Consider the following 21,908-nt stretch of genomic DNA (forward strand, 5'->3'; position numbering starts at 1 on the left):
AAAAAAAAAAAACAAAAAACAAAAAACAAAAAACAAAAGCAGCAGCAATGACATCAAAAGTGTGTGTCAAAAGCTATTGGTTTTAAATATAAGTACATCATTTAACAATCTTGAGGTTAAAAAAAAGTCTATGTAAGACATAAACTCAGAGAGGCAAACAAGAAAAAATTGACATATTTAACTACATAAAATTTAAAACTACATTCCAAAAATACTTTGTTGAGACAGGGTCTCTGTCACCGAAGCTGGGATGCAGTGGTGTAATTACAGCTCACTGCAGCCTTGAGTTCCCAGGCTCAAGGGCTCTTATAATTCTCACATCTCAGCCTCCCAAGTAGCTGAGACCACAGGTATGCATCACCACACTTGGCTAATGTTTACATTTTTTGTTGTTGTGACAGTTTCCCTATGCTGCTCAGGCTGATCTCGAGCTCCTGGGCTCAAGTGATGCTCCTGGGCTCAAGTGATTCTCCTGTCTCAGCCTCTCAAAGTGCTAGGGTAACAGGTGTGAGCCACTGTGCGTGGCATTAAAAGTTTTAAAATCAAAAGCCAAATGGACAACCTAGAAAAAATACTCCTGAGATATGTTAGAGTTAATTTACTTACCATTTTTAAGTGTGCTTACATATCAAAAAAATCTAAGAACTCATTAAAGATATACAAAGCATATAAAAAGGCAGTTAGCTAAAAAAATACACATACAAATATGTGCAGCTTCACTCATCATTAAATAAATATAAAGTAAATCAATAATTCAATCTTTTTCACTTGTCAGATGAAGAACAGTTAATGCGGTAGTGTTGGCAAGGTGGTGGACAAAAAGTTATTCTTATATGTATTTGATATGAAGGAGATTTAATGTAACATCTTTGAAGAGCCAGTTGACAATATCTATAAAATTAGAAAATTCACATATTATTTGCCCAACATTTTTACTTTTATCAACTTTGCTTATAAATGTAGACATAGAAGCCTATCAAGAATGCTCAAGGTAGTATTGGTAATGATAGATAATTAAACCATCTTTCAACATCCATCAGTAAGTTAAATATTTTATGGTACATTTACACAATAAAATACAAGTTGGCTACTTAAAATAATTAGATCTACATGTGATGGTATGAATGGACCGAGGCAATATGTTACATAGAAAGGGTTTAACAATGTGTGTTCCATCGGAATGATAGCATGATGCTATTGCTGTTAGGAAGGAGTACTTACATGAAGAGAGAATCTCTTAAAGGATACATAAGGATTTTTTTAATAATGGTTGCTTCGTGGAACTGGAATTGTAAACTTGGAATGGGAAGGGAGCTTAGTTTTCATTGAATAATTGTTGTACTTAAAAACAAATTTGTAATTTTTAGTTTTCGATGGACCAGACATATTGCCTCTGGCTTACAATGTCTTATCTTCAAAGCCACCTGAGTTAGGTTTAATTAGCTCCATTTTACAGATGGGGACATTGTGATCTGAAAGAGAAATTGTCTAAGGTTACACAGCTGGTGTCCTTGTCCATCATCAGTAGAAAGATTTACATAAACAGTGAGATGTGCCATTCTCAATGGACTCACAAATGTTCATGATTTGGCACTTGCTGAAGCTGTAATCAATTTTACAGAAAAAGAAAAAAAAAACCTTTTACAAAGATTTTTACCTCAAAAGTAGGAAAAAAGCGGGGGGTGGATTCCTGCCTTAATTTCTACAAGGGTCTTCTCTGAAATTACAAGCATCAGGATGTTATAACAGACTCTTAAAAAGGGTTTCCTTTTTTCTTTCCTTTAACATTGCTTATTGCACAGCATGTTGAGACTGAGAAGATGGTAAGTGAAGTAAAACAAAGGAAATAAAAAGTATCATCACTGGGTTTCAGAATCAGCATGGTTTATGCTAAGGGAAAGACTTGGAAAACTTGATTCGACATATAATTCTAAAATGATACAGGAAGAAATCCCATCTTGCTTCCCCTGATTCTACCTTTGGGATAGGTAGGTATGTTATACAGTAAGAATAACATTAAGATGACTGCTATAAAAATAGTGGTTAAGAGCCTGGGTCCAGAATGAGAAAGGTGGATATTGAATTGACCTTGAGCACAACTAGGCAGATTCAAGTGAGTTGATTGCACCCACTCCTCCACTCAAGCATTGGGTGTGGCTTTGCAAAAACATTCAACCAGTTATCCACATAGTTGTTCTGACTTTCCATGTGACTATAATAAATACATTCTCACCAATGAGTGAAGTGTAATTTTAGTGTTTAAACCATTTTTTTCCCAAATAATAGTTCCTAGATGCAGTTTATGAGCCTCATTGGGTACCCACACAAAGTAGATATAATTGTCTGTTGGACTTTTTGAAAGACTTGTTTTTCAAAAAGGTACCTTTCTAAAGGATTTTTATGTGTAGTTTTGACTAAACAAGGCTTTGTCTTACTTCCTGTTTTTAAAATCTAACTTCAACATTAATAAATCATCATGCTAGTTATAACCATACAAATGATCTCATATCTCTGAGCCTAAGTACCCTTAACTATATACACTGTAAGGATGTGGAGATAGAAGGTGACGTAAAAATGCAACATGTGCTGACTGCCCTCATAAACAAATGCCTCATGCATATAGAATTTCTGTGTCTGGTTGATTAGTGAAGGAATGTGTACCCACCCAAAAGAAAAACTCTGAAATAAGTACTTTTCAGATATTTATTTTTTTAATATTCCATGTAATTATCACATTAAGGCATATTCAACTTTGTCTGTTAACCTGATATGCCTCCAGGCAACTTTTAGGATACTGTACAGATACAATGACTGTGAAGGATGGGATGAAAAGGCTGTGTGAAGCAGGACTCAGAGGCACGTAAGGAGGCCTCAAAGTTACATCTCCCTTGCCTGTTTTCTTACAGGCCATATACCTTAGCCCATCCCTGTCAGTATGAGTGAGAACCAGGCTCTGCCTCTGCCTACCTAAACCACTACCTTCAAGGCCCCACAAAGACCCAGTGTCTCCAGACAGCCTTTCTGTAGTCATCTCTTCTTCTTCTTCTTCTTCCTCCTCCTCCTCCTCCTCCTCCCCCTCCTCCTCCTCCTCCTCTTCTTCTTCTTCCTCTTCTTCTTCTTATTCCTCCTCCTCCTCCTTCTCCTCCTCCTCCTCCCTCTCCTTCTTTTTCTTTATTCTTCTTCTTTCTTCTTCTTCTTCAGTGAAGTCTTGTTCTGTTTCCCAGGCTTGAGTGCAGTGGTGGCTACCTGCAACCTCTGCATCACAGGCGTTCTCCTGCTTCAGCCACCCAAGCAGCTGGGATTACAGGCACAGGCAGCCACACCTGGCTAAGTTTTGTATTTTTAGTAGTGACGGGGTTTCACCATATTGACCAGGCTGGTCTTGAACTCTGATCTTGTGATCCGCCCACCTTGGCCTCCCAAAGTGCTGTAGTTACCAGAGCTCCATGAACCAGAATGAAAGTTTTAGAACATAATACAAGGATAAGACCCAAGAATTAAACACCACTAAGTTTAACTTTGCTTTAGAGGTTAGAGAAAACATTGCAAGGACACCACACCATAGACGATGAAAACCCCAAATGTGTTGAAATGATGCTGATGCCATTTATCTCCATATTGCCTGATAATACCCAGGTGTTACCATGGCAGCTTATGGTGGTATTTGCTGGGAGCTATGATGCTCGTTAAGAAGTAGTAGCACTACTAGTAAAATTAGTTCATTCCAGGCAATATGCTATGCACATGACCCATTTCATCTTCTTATAAACCTTGTGAGGTACATCTTATTTTTCATCCTCATTTTATAGATGCAGAAAGGGACTCATAGAAGTAAATTTCCAAGATTACATAGCTATTTATTGCTGGAGCTGAGATTTGAATTCAGGTTGTCTGTCTTCAAGGACTATGCTCTTAATCTCAGCAGCCATCAAACTTTTCTGTAAAGAGCCAGCTAGTAAATATTGTGGCTTTATGCATATTCTCCACTGCAGATCCATTGGTTTTTTAAAATAATCCTTTAAAAATTCAAAAATCATTCTTAGCTCATAGACTACACAAAACAGAGTGCAAGTCCAATTTGGCATTTACTCTTCATATTGATCAAGGGTTTAAGAATATAGTGAGTACACTATTCCACATTCCCCTTAGGTAAATTCTGCATGTTTATAGTACTATTCGATTTCTGTTGACAAAATAATCCACAATTCAGACTTCATCTCTCTCTCTCTCTCCTTCCCTCTGATTTTGTCTGAATTTATGAGGTTTAGTTGTATTTTCAAGTTAGTCTTCCTACTAACTAGTGATTCTGTTGAACATTTAAGAAGAGACTGTCAGGAATGAATAAGAAAGTCTCTTCCAGCCACTTTTTGTTTTTTGGAGACACGTTCTCACTCTGTTTCCCAGGCCGGTGTGCAGTGGTGCAATCACAGAGGACTGCAGCCTCAGCTTCTAGGTTCAAGGGATCCTCCTGTCTCAGTTTCTGAGTAGCTGGGACTACAGGTGTACGCCACCATGCCTAGCTAATTTTAAATTTTTTTATGTAGATATGGGGCCTCACTTTATTGCCCAAGCTAGTCTCTAACTCCTGGGCTCCAGCAATGCTCCTGCCTCGGCCTCCCAAAGTGCTGGGATTACAGGTGCGAGTGACTGCATCCAGCCTCTCATTGTCACTTTTAATCTATATCATTGGCTTGCTCGTTAGGTTGTACTTTTATACAAGGAAGTGATTTTAGGCAGTATGGCATTAGATTAGAGAGGCTGTGTTTTTCTTTGATAAAGGTATAAATAAGATGAACTGGCTTTAATTAGGCTTGTCTCTTTTCTGAGAAGTGACATTTGGGAGGTCACATTTAGTTAAGGCAGTTTTGCTAGTATAAATTTACCAGGAACCTGAAATGTAATCCTGTATTATTTTTGGTAAGATTAAAATGGTTTATAAAAGGAGGTGGTTCATGAAATGGATTGATATCAAGATGGAACTTCATGCTTTCTAGGTACCTGCTGTATCCTTGGAGATTTAAAATGTCATCACAGCATTCTAGGCTAGACTGCTAGTGGAGAAATCACAGTGAGTTATTGGATTTGCTCAAGATAAAATCTTGAACTTGCAAATAAATGCTGGTCAGCTTTTTTTTTTAACACTCTCATGGTAAATAATACACAACTCAGATTCGTGTAATGGGCAGAAGAAAATCATCACTTTCATTATTTCAGTATGAAACTCAAGAGAAACCTTACAGAGTGTTTATAAAATTATTCTGACCACAAACCAAGGCAAAACATATACCGAACAACATATTATGACATAGTAAATAAAGCTGGGGTTGTACATATATATGTCTACTCAAGTATATGAAATAGGAACAACAGCTTCAGCAGCGGTACTACTCTTACTACATTTGAGGCATTTCTGGTGTTTTCTATTTCATTAAATTTTTAGTACCTCTTATTATTGCTAAATTCATAACTCATTAATGGGTTTTGACTCACAGTTCAAAAGCACTGCCTTAGAGGATCCAAATGTTCACACTATCCATATTTATAAGAACTAATTGTTTTGGTGTTCTTGTGTATGCTTACAGCTTAGTTTGATTTATTTGCTAAGACCTGCCTTGTGAGAGCTGCAAAGAGTTATGTCTTCAACTACCTAAGCCAGGAATTTACTGAGGTGGCAGGGGACCCAGAGTGAGCAAAATGGCATATCATCTCCACCCTCATTGAGCTTATGCTGTAGTGGATGAAATAAACTCAGAATCCAAGGGATTTTAGAAGACAAGTCATTCCCTTGAGTAACTGTGTTAAATAAGTAAACAGCTTTAGTAGTACTTTCTTAGTAGAAGGTGTTTTCTTCTGATCTGGAAGAGTCAGTCTAATTTTTTCTGATGAGAATATGGAGGCTTAAAAAATCTGTCATTTATCTCAAGTCTCTTCATTCCAAGTACAGGATTATTTGTAATATACATGCTGCCTCACATGATTGAGGAGGCTTTGTGCTCAAAAGAAAGTGAATTTGGAGTTCAGAAGAGAAAATGATTAAGTCATATCATTAAAATGTTTGACTTTCAGAAATCTTGAAAAGACTTTGAGAGGCACTCTTGCCAAACATTTTTCTTCAGAAGGAGCTTATCTAATTATTCTGGATAATAGAGACAAACTAGGTCTTTTAAAGAGAAAAATTACACCATTTAGTGTTTTACAATCTTTTCTAACTAAGTTCATAAAATCCCTTATTTGGAATTTAACTCATCTAAAACTCTTAAAATCCCTTATTGGAATTTAACTGATCTAAATCCTTATTTCAAAAACCAGAAAACAGAGTCAAACATTTTTCAGTTACCAACGTAAAAAACAAAGATTGTCACCTGCACAAGAGAATCTATAATTTGTTCTTCTCATCACTATGCATTTCATGAGCATTGACTCAAAAACCCATGCTACCTATAAACTAAACAACTATTGCCTCTTCTAGGGGCCGAAGTCTTAAAATTGTAGATGTGAAGGATTGACTCTATTTCAAAGCAGTATTCAGCGGACTTCTGCACATACATCCATTCTAATCTGTTACATGTCTGCACTTTGGAGATTAGTTCATGCTACACGCTTAGAGATGTAATAGTTTCCTACTTGGGAAAATTGAAATTACTTAGATACAAAAGAGTGGTCATAGTAAGGGAATAGGCAAGGAGAATACAGTATTTTAAATTGCTGATCTTCAGTAAAGCCATACATGTTATGCACCTGGGAGCAGATCTTTCTGAAGTCATTCTGTACTCAGAGATGTTTCCCATTACCTTGCTGCCTATGTCAAATTCTGTTTGTTTTTACAGCCGCATGACCTCTCTTCTTAACTTGCAGCAAGAGCTTGAATTTTCCGTTTACTTTCTTGACTATTTAGTCCATAAGAGTCTTTCTCTTTCTAGGGCCTCACTTGACCACAGACTCCATAAATGCAGAGATTCCATTTTTACTTTTTGATTACCATATTCCCAGCAATAAGCACTATGATTAATACATAATAAGTGTTCAATAGATGTTTATTGGATGAATAGATTGGCATTTTAATATAGTCTGAGATCATATTTTAGACAAGATACTTGAGTAGCCCAATCTTTATTATTTATTAGCTACTAAAGATAAATTGATAATCACTCATGATATTCTTCTTTTTTGTTGTTTTACAGTCAACTTTGACCACTTCGAAATTTTGCGAGCCATTGGGAAAGGCAGTTTTGGGAAGGTGAGAACCAACTGAAATGATTAACCACCAGCAGGGTTGTGTAGCCTAGGGAACAGAAGATCCAGAAATGTTCACATTATTGAGCTGCTGGGACTACAAGGAAAGATGATTAAGTGAAAATGTTTTTATAATGGATTTTTATAAAATTGTCACTACAGTTTAAGGAAAGCATGTGACAGGCAGCTACATAATGAACACATACTGTTCTCAGAATAATCTCATTAAACTCCAATCTGTTTACTCTCGCTAACCTTTAAAGCTTTTCTCTCTACCCTAAAGGAGATGAGGATTTAAGAATCATTTTCTGATTATACCAACTGTACACCCAGTAATAGTTGTCTTGTCAATGGAAGAGTTAATTATTTTCACATGGGAAAGAAGTCACCTGATTTCTATTTCAGTATCCTCATTTGTATAATGTTTTTATCTTAAGAACTATACGTATTCAGTCTGACATTTTTGTAAGAACCTTACATGTTCAAACCCTGATTACTAGTTTCTCAATGAAGGCATACTTTAAGAGAATAGTATTTTATATTATACTTGCATTTTAAAATCATTTGCTGTTGACTTTATCAGGTGTTATATAGACCGCTAAAGAAATTTTAAAAACATGGACATCATATTTAGTGTTTTTCCAGTCCTTAAAGTCCTTTTTGGTTATATCATGTATGGTCGTAAACAGAAATTCTTTGCACAGTATTATTCAACTTGACAGTTTAGTCATGTCTATTTCAGTCACTCAAAGCAAGATTAAGGATGTTACTTGTTATTAGAAGATTCCTGACATGGAGGCAGCTATTTTCACCAAAATGCTGTCTTAAAAACTCAAAAAGCAAAACCAGGCAAAATTGTTTGAGAAAAAAGAGATCCAAGAACTGAACTGGTGCATAGAAAGAAAATGAAATTTTAAATCTAAAATCAGAGCTAAGTGGGAACTTTAACATCATATAATTTACGAATGTTAAAGATCCAAGCCACAGCAAAGAACATGTCTTGTTCCGTCTCTCATCACCATGATCCATCATCTCCCTAAATACTCTCTCACTCTGGTTTTCACCATTAGGTCTGCATTGTACAGAAGAATGATACCAAGAAGATGTATGCAATGAAGTACATGAATAAACAAAAGTGTGTGGAGCGTAATGAAGTAAGAAATGTCTTCAAGGAACTCCAGATCATGCAGGGTCTGGAGCACCCTTTCCTGGTGAATTTGTGGTGAGTCGTTTTACTGGACCCCCAAATAGAGACACTCCTGATATTGGTGGGCTAGGGGAGGTCCCCAAATGCCTCTGGGAACTCGATGCTGGCTAATATCCAGGTTCTTGACACAATTGCAAGAAAGAGTTCAAGAATGAGTTGGAAAACAATGAAAGTACAGAGATTTATTGAAAAGTAAAAAGTACACACTCAAGGGAGGGGAGCATGGGTGGACTCCAGGGAGTGTCGTATAAGGGGCTTTGAGGCTGCTGCCATAATAGGTTTCTTTAACCAAGGGGTGAAACATTCATGAAGATTCTGGAAAAAAGATAGAGATTTCTTGGAACTGTGGTGCCACCTATTTTTACAACAAATATGAATGTTCCTGGAAGTGTCATGGTGCTGGTGGATGTATGATTAAGTATGTTAATGAGTGTATGATGAGGTCCTAGGTGAAACCTGGGTTAAATTCAGCACCATGGAGAGGACCCACAGACCCTCTGAAGGAAGCAGACTGCTGCCCCAAACATACACCCTCACTGGAGAAGCTGAAGGTCTGTTTGCTGGAGATGTTTCTGACTTTACCTGGAGCTAAGTCAATTTGGAGAGCTCAGTGAAATACAGGGTAGAAGAAGCAGCAGAATGGCCCTGGGACATTGCTGGGTCCCCAGGCAGGCTGTTCTTGTCTGGTACCACAGGGATCCAACAGGGGAAGAGCAGGAGGTAAAACTACACAGGGAGAAGCAAATCTCTAGCTGAACTTTGTAAGAATTTGAACAGGGTGAGAAGTGCCTGGCCAGAACTTAGGGGAGGGCTCAAATCCAGCGCACAGACTCCACAGGCAGGGGAAGAACAAAGCCATTTTCTTTAGAGCTGGGAGGCAGGTAGCCTGGGGCAGTTTTTCAAGTCAGTATTGTTCTCTGCCTGGAAACAGTCTAGGGGCTGTTGTGGGGGGCATGTGGGAGTGAGACCAGCCCTTGGTTTTCGTGGGAGCTGGGTGAGGCCTGTGATTGCTGGCTTTCCCCCACTTCCCTGACAATCTGCATAACTCAGTAGAAGCAGCCATAATCCTAGGTACACAACTCCGGTGACCTGAGACTCCCACTCCCATGCCCCACAGCAGCCGCAGCAAGACCTACCCAAAGGAGTCTGAGCACAGAGATGCCTAGCCCTGTCCCCACCTGATGGTTCTTCCCTACCTATCCTAGTATCAGAAGACAAAGGGCATATAATCTTGGGAGTTCTAGGGCCCTGCCCACTGCCAGTTCCTCCCCATAATAGCACAGCTGATGTTCTGTGGAAAGCACCACCTCATGGCAGGAGGACAACCAGCATAAAAATAGAACACTATAAACAACCAAAGCTAAGAACACTTACAAAGTCCATTGTACCCCACTGCCACCAAGGGGTGAGAAGGAACCAGAAAACCAACCATGGTAATATGACAAAACAAGGCTCTTTGATATCCCCCCAAAATCACACTAGTTCCCCAGCAATGGATCCAAACCAAGAAGAAATCCCTGATTTACCTGAAAAAGAATTCAGGAGGTTAGTTATTAAGCTAATCAGGGAGGGACCAGAAAAAGATGAAGCCCAATGCAAGGAAATCCACAATATGATACAAGAAGTGAAGGGAGAAATATTCATGGAAATAGATAGCTTAAAGAAAAAACAATTTAAAAATCCAGAAAACTTTAAACACGCTTTTAGAAATGCAAAATGCTCTGGAAAGTCTTAGCAATATAATTGAACAAGTAGAAGGAGGAAATTCAGAGCTTGAAGACAAAGTCTTCAAATTAACCCAATTCAATAAAGATAAAGAAAAAATAATAAGAAAATATGATCAAAACCTCCAAGAAGTCTGGGATTATGTTAAATGACCAACTCTAAGAATAATTGGTGTCCCTGAGAAAGAAGAGATTTCTAAAAGTTTGGAAAACATATTTGAGAGAATAATCAAGGAAAACTTCCCTGGCCTTGCTAGAAACCTGGACATCCAAGTACAAGAAGCACAAAGAACACTCAGGATATTCATTGCAAAAAGATCTCTGTTTAGGTACGTTGTCATCAGATTATCCAAAGTTATGATAAAGGAAAGCATCTTAAGAGCTGTGAGACAGAAGCACCAGGTAACCTATAAAGGAAAAGCCTATCAGATTAGCAGATGTATCTGCAGAAACTCTACAAGCTAGAAGGGATTGGAGCCCTATCTTCAGCCTCCTCAAATAAAATAATTATCAGCTAAGAATTCTGTATCTAGGGAAACTAAGCATCATATATGAAGGAAAGATACAGTCATTTTCAGACAAACAAATGCAGAGACAATTCATCATTACCAAGCCACCATGACAAGAACTGCTAAAAGGGGCTCTAAATCTTGAAACAGATCCTAGAAACATATTAAAACAGAACCTCTTTAAAGCATAGATCACATAGGACCTATAAAATAAAAACACAAGTTAAAAAGCAAAAACAAAGAAAAAAACATGCTGCAGGACCCAGGAAAGCTCCCCCCCAAAACTGTGAGTTCCTCAACTGTGGAAGTGGGAAAGGGAGACCCTCCTCTCCCAAACACAGACTCCCACTGGAGAAGCTGAAGGTCTGTTTGTGGGAGAAGAGCTTCAGTTTCAGCTTCTTTTCCTTCTTTAGAAAAAAATCAAAGTACATAGGCTACAAAGAGCATGATGAATTCCATGGTACCTCACATTTTGATACTACTATTGAATGTAAATGGCCTAAATGTTCCACTTAAAAGATACAGAACCACAGAATGGATAAGAACTCACCAACCTACTATCTGCTGCCTTCCAGATACTCACCTAGCATAGTAAGTACAAGCATAAACATAAAGTAAAGGAGTGAGAAAAGGCATTTCATGCAAATGGACACCAAAAGTGAGCAGGGGTGGCTATTCTTATATCAGAAAAAATAAACTTTAAAGCAACAGTAGTTAAAAGAGACAAAGGGGGACATTATATAATGGCAAAAAGCCTTGTCCAACAGGAAAATATCACAATCCTAAACATATAGGCACCTGACACTGGAGCTCCCAAATGTATAAAACAATTACTAATAGACCTAAGAAATGAGATAGACAGCAACACAATAATAGTGTGGGATTTCAATACTCCACTGACAGCACTAGACAGTTCATCAAGACAGAAAGTCAACAAAGAAACAGTGGATTTAAACTATACCTTGGAACAAATGGACTTATCAGATATATACAGAACATTTCATCCAACAACTGCAGAATACACATTCTATTCAACAGTACATAGAACTTTCTCCAAGATAGACCACATGATAGGCCATAAAACAAACCTCAATAAATTTAAGAAAATTGAAATTATATCAAGCTTTGTCTCAGACCACAGTGGAATAAAACTGGAAATCAGCTCCAAAAGAAACCTTTAAAACCATGCAAATACATGGAAATTAAAGAATCTGCTTCTGAATGGCATTGGGTCAAAATGAAATCAAGATGGAAATTTAAAAATTCTTTGAATGAATGACAGTATGACACAACCAATCAAAACCTCTGGGATACAGCAAACTTTGCTAGGAGCAAAGTTCATAGCCATAAAGGCCCACATTGAAAAGATTGAAAGAGCACAAACTGACACTGTAAGGTCACACCTCAGCGAACTAGAGAAAAAAGAACAAACCAAACCCAAGCCCAGCAGAAGCAAGGAAATAACAAAGGTCAGAGAACAAAATGAAATTGAAATAAAATAAATGCAAAAGTTAAATGAAACAAAAATTGTTTTTTTTGAAAAGATAAATAAAATTGATAGATCATTGGCAAGATTAACCAAGAACAGAAGAGAGAAAATTCAAATAACCACACTAACAAATGAAACAGGAGATATTACAACTGACACCACTGAAATACAAAAGGTTATTCAAGGCTACTATGAACAACTTTATGCACATAAACTAGAAAACCTGGAAGAGATGAATAAATGTCTGGAAAAATACAACCCTCCTAGCTTAAATCAGGAAGAATTTAGATACCCTGAAGAGACCAATAACAAGCACTGATATTGAAATGGTGATTTAAAAATTACCAGCAAAAAAAGCCCAGGACCAAATGGATTCACAGCAGAATTCTACCACACATTCAAAGAATTGATACCAATCCTTTGACACTAAGGAGATCTCCCTAATTCATCCTATGAAGCCAGCATCACCCTAATACCAAAACCAGGAGAAGACATAACCAAAAAAGAAAACTACAGACCAATATCCTTGATGAGCATAGATGCTAAAACCCTTAACAAAATACTCACTAACTGAATCCAACAACACATCAAAAAGATAATCCACCATGATCAACTGGATTTCATACTAGGGATGCGGGAATGGCTTAATGTATGCAAGTCAATAAATGTGATACACCACATAAACAGAATTAAAAACAAAAATATCATGAACATCTTAATTGATACAGAAAAAGCATTCAACAAAATTCAGCATTTCTTTCTTTTTTTTTTTTTTTTTTTTTTTTTTNTTTTTTGAGATGGAGTTTCGCTCTTGTTACCCAGGCTGGAGTGCAATGGCATGATCTCAGCTCACTGCAACCTCTGCCTCCTGGGTTCAAGCAATTCTTCTGCCTCAACTCCCGAGTAGCTGGGACTACAGGCATGCACTACCATGCCCAGCTAATTTTTGTATTTTTAGTAGAGACGGGGTTTCACCTTGTTGACCAGGATGGTCTCGATCTCTTGACCTAGTGATCCACACTCCTCGGCCTCCCAAAATGCTGGGATTATAGGCATGAGCCACCGCTCCCAGCCTCATTTCTTTACAATTAAAACCCTCAGCAAAATCGACATAAAAGGGACATACCTTAATGTAATAAAAGACATCTATGACAAACCTATAGCCAACATAATACTGAATGGGGAAAAGCTGAAAGCATTCCCTCTGAGAACTGGAACAAGACAAGAATGCCCACTCTCATCACTCTTCTTCAACATAGTACTGGAAGTCCTAGCCAGAGCAATCAGACAAAATAAAGACATAAAGGGCATCCAAATCAGTAAAGAGTTAGTCAAACTGTCACTGCTTGCTGATGATATGATTGTTTTTCTTGAAAACATAAGGACCCCACCAGAAAGCTCCTAGAACTGATTTTTAAAAAAATTCAGCAAAGTTTCCAGACACAAGATTAATGTGTGGAAATCAGTAGCTCCTCTACACACCAACAGCAACCAAGTGGAGAATCAAATCAAGAACTCAACTTTTTACAATAGCTGCAAAAAAAACAAAATACTTAGACATACACATAAATAAGAAGTAGAAAGACCTCTACAAGGAAAACTAGAAAACACTGCCAAAAGAAATCAGATAACGTGAACAAATGGAAAAACACCCCATGCTCATGGATGGGCAAAATGAATATTGTTAAAATGACCAAACTGCCAAAAGCAATCTACAAATTCAATGCAATCCCCATCAAAACATCATCATCATTCTTCACAGAATTAGAAAAAACAATTCTGAAATTCATAGGAACCAAAAAAGAACCTGCATAACCAAAGCAAGACTAAGCAAAAGGAACAAATCTGGAGGCATCATACTACCTGATTTCAAACTATACTATAAAGCCATACTCACCAAAACAGCATGGTACTGGTACAAAAATAAACACATAGACCAATGGAACAGAACAGATAACTCAGAAATAAATCCAAAAAGCAAACAAAAACATTAAGTGGGAAAAGGACACCCTTTTCAACAAATGTTGCTGGGATAATTGCTAGCCACATGTAGAAGAATGAAACTGGATCATCATCTCTCACCTTATAGAAAAACAACTCAAGATGGATTAAGGACTTAAACCTAAGACCAGAAACTATAAAAATCCTAGAAGATAATATTGGAAAAACCCTTCTAGACATTGGCTTAGGCAAGTGTTTCATGATCAAGAACAGAAAAGCAAATGCAATAAAAACAAAGATAAATTGCTGGCACCTAATTAAACTAAGGAGCCTTTGCATGGCAAAAGGAACAGTCAACAAAGTAAACAGACAACCCACAGAGTAGAAAAAAATCTTCATAATCTATACATCTGACAAAGGACTAATATCCAGAATGTACAATGAACTCAAATAAATCAGAAAGAAAAAAACAAACAATCCCATCAAAAAGTGGGCTAAGGACATGAATGGACAGTTCTCAGAAGAAGATTTACAAAAGGCCAACAAACATATGAAAAAGTGCTCAGTATCACTAATGATCAGGGAAATGCAAATCAAAACCACAAAGAGATTCTACCTTACTCCTGCAAGAACAGCTATAATAAAAAAATAAAAAACAGCAGATGTTGACATGGATGCAGTGAACAGAGAACACTTCTACACTGCTGGTGGGAATGTAAACTAGTACAGCCACCATGGAAAACAGTGTGGAGATTCCTTAAAGAATTAAAAGTAGAACTACCATTTGATCCAGCAATCCCACTACTGGGTATCTACTCAGAGGAAAAGAAGTCATTATTCAAAAAAGATATTTGCACACGCATGTTTACAGCAGCACAATTCACAATTGCAAAATTGTGGAACCAACTGAAATGCCTATCAATCAACGAGTGGATAAAGAAACTGTGATACACACACACACACACACACACACACATACACACATACACACACACACACACACACACACACACATATATATATCACAGTTTCTTTATATATATATGCAGGAGAATGAAACTGGATCGTCATCTCTCACCTTATAGAAAAAACTCAACTCAAGATGGATTAAGGACTTAAACCTAAGATCTGAAACTATAAAAATCCTAGAAGATAACATTGGAAAAACCCTTCTAGACATTGGCTTAGGCAAGGGTTTCATGATCCAGAACCCAAAAGCAAATGCAATAAAAACAAAGATAAATTGCTGAGAAATATATATATATATATTATATATATATATATATATATATAATATATATATATATGACATAGAATACTATACGGCCATAAAAAGGAATGAATTAACAGCATTTGCAATGACCTGGATGAGATTGGAGACTATTATTCTAAGTGAAGTAACTCAGAAATGGAAAAGCAAACATCTTATGTTCTCACTGATGTGTGGGAGCTAAGCTATGAGGATGCAAAGGCATAAGGATGATACAGTGGACTTTTGAAACTTTGGGAGAAAAGTGGGAGGAGGGCAAGGAATAAAAAACTATAAATATGGTGCAGTGTATACTGCTTGGGTGATGGATGCACCAAAATCTCACAAATCACCTCTAAAGAACTTACTCATGTAACCAAACACCACCTGTACCCCAATAACTTGTGGGAAAAAAATCTAGCACTACGTTGGGTCTAGCTAGTCTTAGCAAGCTTGGCTTACACCCTGGTTTTTCAAGTTCTTATCAGTCCCTTTTTTACACAGCTATTTCAACAGTTTCCTTTTGCTAGTCATGTGAAACTGCTGCCTGGAATTTTCTATTCTCCTCCTACCACCCTTTATTATTCCTGTCTCACTCTCATCTTCATCCCCACTGTTACATAAATGCATCTTGATTTCTAGGCAAGCATTTGCAAAATTCTCCTGTGATCTTCCTTACGATCTTTTGTTCTCCATAGTTTCTTTGGCTTTATAGTGAAGGAACATTTTTGTTTTATTGTCACTAATAAATACTTCTTGGTTCAGTTGTCACAATTCCCCTTGTCCTTAAGGTTAATATACATATATATATATATATATATATGTATGTAAAGCATTGTAATTAAATGGGCAGATGAGGAATGAGTTCAGATGTCTTACTAGCTATACTCCCCGCCCCCCAACCATAAACTGTAGGGGAGGAACTTTGGTTACAAAGTATGGCCTCATTGGCTGACTTGAGGTTGATATTTAGAATTTATACAAAGCACTTTCTCCTTAAAATAATTGGCAATAAAACTGATTGCTTTGTATCATATTTCTTAAGCAGTCACATATATACCTGTAAGTTAGACAAGGATAGGTGCTGCCTTTCTCAACAAATAGCTTTTGGCAGAGCTGAAGCTAACTTGTATCAGTGACTGGACATGAAGCTACCATGATCTGTGCTCAAAGCTGTTTCCATAAACCAAGGCATAGAAAACGGCCGGCCCAGAAGCTTGCAGTATCTATTACCTTCTCCTCTTTGCTTGTGCCTCAAGGTCTTTGTGTGTCACCTTCATTTTGTTTTACATTTTAATGCATCCATTATGTTAAGAGGAGGTTCTTAAAGCTGATTCAGGATGACTGTTATTTAAATATGCATACCAAGCATTTCTGACTTACCAGCAAAGAAAGAAAAAGGGTCTTTATTCAGCAAATGCTAATGGAAATATAATTGAGGTTTTACTCTGTGTTTAGGGACATCCTTCTGGAGAAATCAGTGCATAAAACATGCCTCCATCCATCTTTAATTAATACAGTTCACTTTAGTGTACAATTTGCTCAAAGCCTCTATGCCACAGTTGAAAAGAAGATGGTTTTATGTGACTTGGAAATAGGTCTGTTATAGTTTATGCACTACTCAGACATGGTAGAGTCTAATTTCAGCTCAAGCTCAGTGTATTTAATCAGTATGTTAGAGTGGCCTATTCAAAATGCTGCCATGTACAAAGCTAAAATGGATGCAGCTCTTTCTTCCCTACCCTTAGCAATCATCAAATTGCCTCTCTTCCCCTCTCTTTGCATCCTGAGAATGACAAGGTACTGTCACTTCACAACCCCCCTTTGTTCAATGTCACACTTTTCTTCTTCAAAACTTCAACCAACTATTTTTTTTTAAGTCCAGGGACCCATTATAAGGCCTTAGCATTTTCCTTTTCATATTTGTCTTTCATCGCTGTGTGGGCAAAGTTGATTTCATTCTATTCCTTTTTAAATGGGAATTGTAAGGCTTTAAGCTGGCCAGTGATGATAGATTTTGCTGTTTGCTAACTTGGTGTCATTCCAGACAACATTCTGTTCTCCATGCATACTGACCTGGTGATAACATGTTATATGTCCTATTCTTTCCTTCTCACTTCTCACATTGAACCTCACAGTGGAACACCAGGCATCATTAACACTGATAGAAGAGAGAGAAGAGACTTACCTCCCCTCAGTGATTCTGATACTACATTCAAAACTAGAAACCAACTGGGAAGGTGCACGCTTAAAGTACAACAGAAACCCCCTTTGTCTTCCAAACCGTTTGAGATAAAAATCTTCACAAATCTGTATCATTCTTCCTAACACTTTCTGTTTTAGTAAGCACAATATATTCAATGTAAGTTAATCTTTCCACAACTATAAAGCATCTTGCAGTGCTTCTGAAGTGTGATTGTGAGTGTATTAGTCAGTTCTCACATTTCTATAAAGAAATACCTGAGAATGGGTAATTTATAAAGAAAAAAGGTTTAATTGTCTCATGGTTCTACAGGCTGTGCAGGAAGCCTAGTGGCTTCTGCTTTGGCGAAGGATTCAGGAATCTTCCAGTCATGGTGGAAGGCAAATGGGGGAGCAAGGCATCTCACGTGGTGGGAGCAGGAACAAGAGAGAGGAGGGGGGAGTCACTACACACTTTTAAATGACTAGCTCTCTTAAGACCTCTATCATGAGAACAGCACCAAGAGGATGGTGTGAAACCATTCATGAGGATCCACGCACATGATCCCATCACCTCCCACCAGGCCCCACCTCCAGCATTGGGGATTACAATTCAACATGAGATTTGGGTGCGAATACAGATGCAAACCATGTCAGTGAGTAATTTACTTTATCATTTTTAAGTCACATGATTATGTGATAAGGTTAATGTGTGTGACTTGACTTCATTTATAAATGAAGCAAAATAAAGTGCTAAGGCTAGTACCCAGCACATAGTGACATTTGTTTTACAAATTTTAGTTCTTTTCCTTCCTTACTTCATGAAGGTATGACATTTTGAATTTGCCCATCTCCAGTGGTTCACTGTGGACATCCAAAGGACAAATTTGAATGGTGCTTAGCCCCAGGACATCATGGGAAGTTGTATGTGCAGGGTCAAGGCGGTGTCTTCAAATCATTCTCTATAAGAATATAAGTTGTTTGTTTGGTTTTCTATCCTCGTTCTGCAAATTAAACAAACATCAAGACTCCCCAGTAAATTATGTCCAATTTAATCAAGATTTTATGTCCTGAGTTTAACTATTAGATTTATCTTTATCTCCCAAAAGCCTCAAAAGCTTAAGAAGCATGCATTATTTATAAAATAACAGCAATACTTTTAAAATTCCTGCCTTCTTTGTGTACTCTATTTTACTGATATGCTATGTAGGCCTCTCAATAACATTTTTGATAATCTCATCCATGCTAAAATACCCCTAGCTTCTGGAGATTTAGTCATAAAATTCTAGTTTTTCAGGCTGAGGGAAAACACAAGTTGTTTCTTTTTAAAGTGAGTTAATGTTAAGAAGTTTATATGTTTGTGTTTTTAATATATATGTATATATATAAATATCATATAAATATGTGTGTATATTTGAAAACTCTTCCACTCATTGCAGTCAACTTGAAAAACAGAAAACTACCTCACAAAATAAAAATTTTTCGATAATTCTATCACCTTGTAACAATCACTTCTGACATGTTGGTGTATGCTTACCAGTAAAATGTCTGCATTTGATTTTCTGTTTTTGATTGTGCATTAGCTCTATCATTTCTTCATTCACATATATATTTACTGAGCATCAAAAATAAGTTAAATTTGATTGTCAGGTAAAATACAAGAGGCACAGTTATATTTGAATTTCAGATAACCAATAATTTTTAGTATGTGGCCCAAGTATAATATGAGATATATATTTTTACTGAAAATAATTCATTATTTATCTGAATTTGAAGTTTAACTATGCATCTTGTACTTTTATTGGTTAAATCTGGTAAGCTTCATTGTATTAGAAACCCATGCTATGAGGGTATATTGGTGATCAGAAATAGAGCCCTGACATTAATCAAATGGCATATGAATATATAAATTGTGACAAGTATACAAGGAGAGTAAGTATGATGAACCATATGTGTGGTGCGTGGAAATGTATGTTTTGGGGTTTCAGAGAAAGAAGTTAAGTGGGGGTAAGGGTGTTGAGGAGGAAAGAACATTTGGAAATAAAATTCAACCTTACTAGCCTCCAGGGACCTGACTTCACTTAGGAACAGTCTTCAAGTGTAGGCCACGTTATCAAGTGAATGCTGCCAGACAGGGATGGCATCCAGGAAAAGTAAATAAAATCTTCCTGTGAGTCTGTCTCTGAGGGCTCTTCACAAAGCCTTGGCAACCCACAGCCTGAAAATAAATAGGCCCCAGTCTTTCCCAGCATAGTTGGTTCCCCAGGTGGCTTTTGTTAATTGAGATTAAGCCTGCAGCTGCACACAACTCCTCAGGGTCTCTCTCTCTTTACTCATGTCCCTTGTCACTATGGATAGAAAGGGTCCATATGTGGTTTCAGGAAATTAGGAGACCAGATCATCTGTTTTAACTGGAAAGGACTACTTGTACTGAGAGTGTGACATGAGTCCTTTCAGACTCTGAACATAGCCCAATAAATGGTGTCAACCTTAATAACGAGATTCTGAAAACACGATTAAATATAGAGTTTGCTGGAGCCCAGAGCTTGAGAATGGCCACCTGGAAGCATAGATTTACATTGCCCAGAATATATGCACTCCAGTTAGCAGCAGTTCTAGGTTGAGTTTTAAGAAAAAAAGATGAGGCAGTTCCTAAGTTGTTTGCCAAAAATTTACATTAAAATAACATAAGCTATTGATGGACAATACATTATTCTTTGTATCAAAATTCCAGGGACACAAAGATAATGGGTGAGGCAGCTAGTCAGGAACAAAATGCCTTTAAATGATTGTCCCTGGGCATGGGTTTGAGGGTGTGACTGACATCCAATACTCATGTTTCTCTAAACCTAATAAATTGTGCCTATCTCATACAGCTCAGACTGTTCTGAGCTATTTTTGTTTTCTCATTTCCCCCCTTTTCATCAAGATTTGCAAAGAAAGCATTGTGGATGAACTTAAACAGTTTTGGCTCCTTTTATGTTCAGGAACTTAGTCTTGCATTGCTAGAAAGTCTTATTCCCAGATGGTCCTGTCCCACATTTGAAGGAAGGGGAGAGAATGAGTCTTAATGGGGATTTTAACACCATCGAAAGCTGAATTGGGATGGCATTGCAGGGTACCACAAATGAGACTTCAGTCAAGTCAGTAATTTATGTAACTACTGTTGCTTGTGGAATCATCTCTAGTCTTTAGAATACCATGCAGTTAGTTTTCTCAGAATAAGTAAAACAATGAGATATACATAGTAGAAATATAATAGACATAAGGATTATAACTTTAAAAAAGGAATTTCTATGCCTGAATGAAAAAAAAAATAACCTATTCCATTGGAAAATCAACTAAAACATCATGAAGAAAATTAAAATCCAGGTCTTTCTTAGAGACTTGTTGTAGCAGTAAATAATTCAAGATTTAGACCAAATTTTAGGAAAATAATAAAAACTAAAAAACAATGGTCAAGGCTGAATCTAAAAGCAGGCATGCTATAATTTTCTTCTGAACCATAATTTGTCTCTCTTCAGTTCACCATTTCTACCCAAGATAAATTTTAGCAGGACCAACATACTTGCAAAATAAGTTTTAGTATTATATTTGGCCTGATTATTTGCATTAAGTACAACAAAAATAATCAATGGCCATGTTTGCATTTTTAAGTTGGTTTTGCTTTAACTTTTTCACAAAGAATCTGAGATTAGACTTTTAAAAACCTCTCTAAACTACGTATCCAAACCAATAATTTACCATCAGACTTCCTGTAGCATCTACATAAATTGAGTGAATTTCCCTCTTCTTGAGGTTCTAAAATATCTTGAGGTTTCTGGGCCTGTCAAATAGTTACATTCTTTACTTACTGCAAGGTCAAAAAACTTGTGAAGGTAACGCGTAGACAAGGTATCAGGTCAGTCTTTCCAAAGGGCTTTTTATTTGGTTCTATAAAGTCAACTTCAATTCATCAAAGCAGTTTGGTCATATCTGAAAGTATATCATTTAACTCAAAACCTTGGTGAAATGACCAGCCTTTGTAAAATGACCAGTGTCTCCAACTGTGTACTGTTACAGAAGAAAACAGGTTCTTACTGAACTTACACAAATAATATTGCCATAAATTAAGTGTATTCACAAATAGCTTCCAAATTCAGGAGGAATCAGGTAGAGGGCAAGATGATTCAATCTTGCTCATAAAAGAATACTTTACTTAATTGTTGTAAGCTCTAAATAGCTCAAAAAAAAAAAATTCTGGACTTTGGAAAACAAAATAAAAAGAATCAGCAACATTTCAAACAAAAAAAGTCATTAAAAAAAATTTTAGGGCCGGGCGCGGTGGCTCAAGCCTGTAATCCCAGCACTTTGGGAGGCCGAGGCGGGTGGATCA

At 37.1% G+C, this 21,908-nt stretch overlaps 1 protein-coding gene across 1 annotated transcript in view; it reads left to right on the top strand.

The window, feature by feature from the left end:
- STK32A (serine/threonine kinase 32A) overlaps positions 1-21,908 on the top strand; it is a 143,730-nt gene that overhangs the window by 25,471 nt on the left and 96,351 nt on the right. The window contains exons 3-4 of the mRNA XM_017513249.2: positions 7,182-7,237; positions 8,304-8,455. Coding sequence (XP_017368738.1) covers positions 7,182-7,237; positions 8,304-8,455 — 208 coding nt within the window. The remainder of the gene's footprint in view (positions 1-7,181; positions 7,238-8,303; positions 8,456-21,908) is intronic.

Source organism: Cebus imitator, unplaced genomic scaffold, assembly GCF_001604975.1.
Source record: "Cebus imitator isolate Cc_AM_T3 unplaced genomic scaffold, Cebus_imitator-1.0 Scaffold489, whole genome shotgun sequence".
Lineage (NCBI taxonomy): Eukaryota > Metazoa > Chordata > Mammalia > Primates > Cebidae > Cebus > Cebus imitator.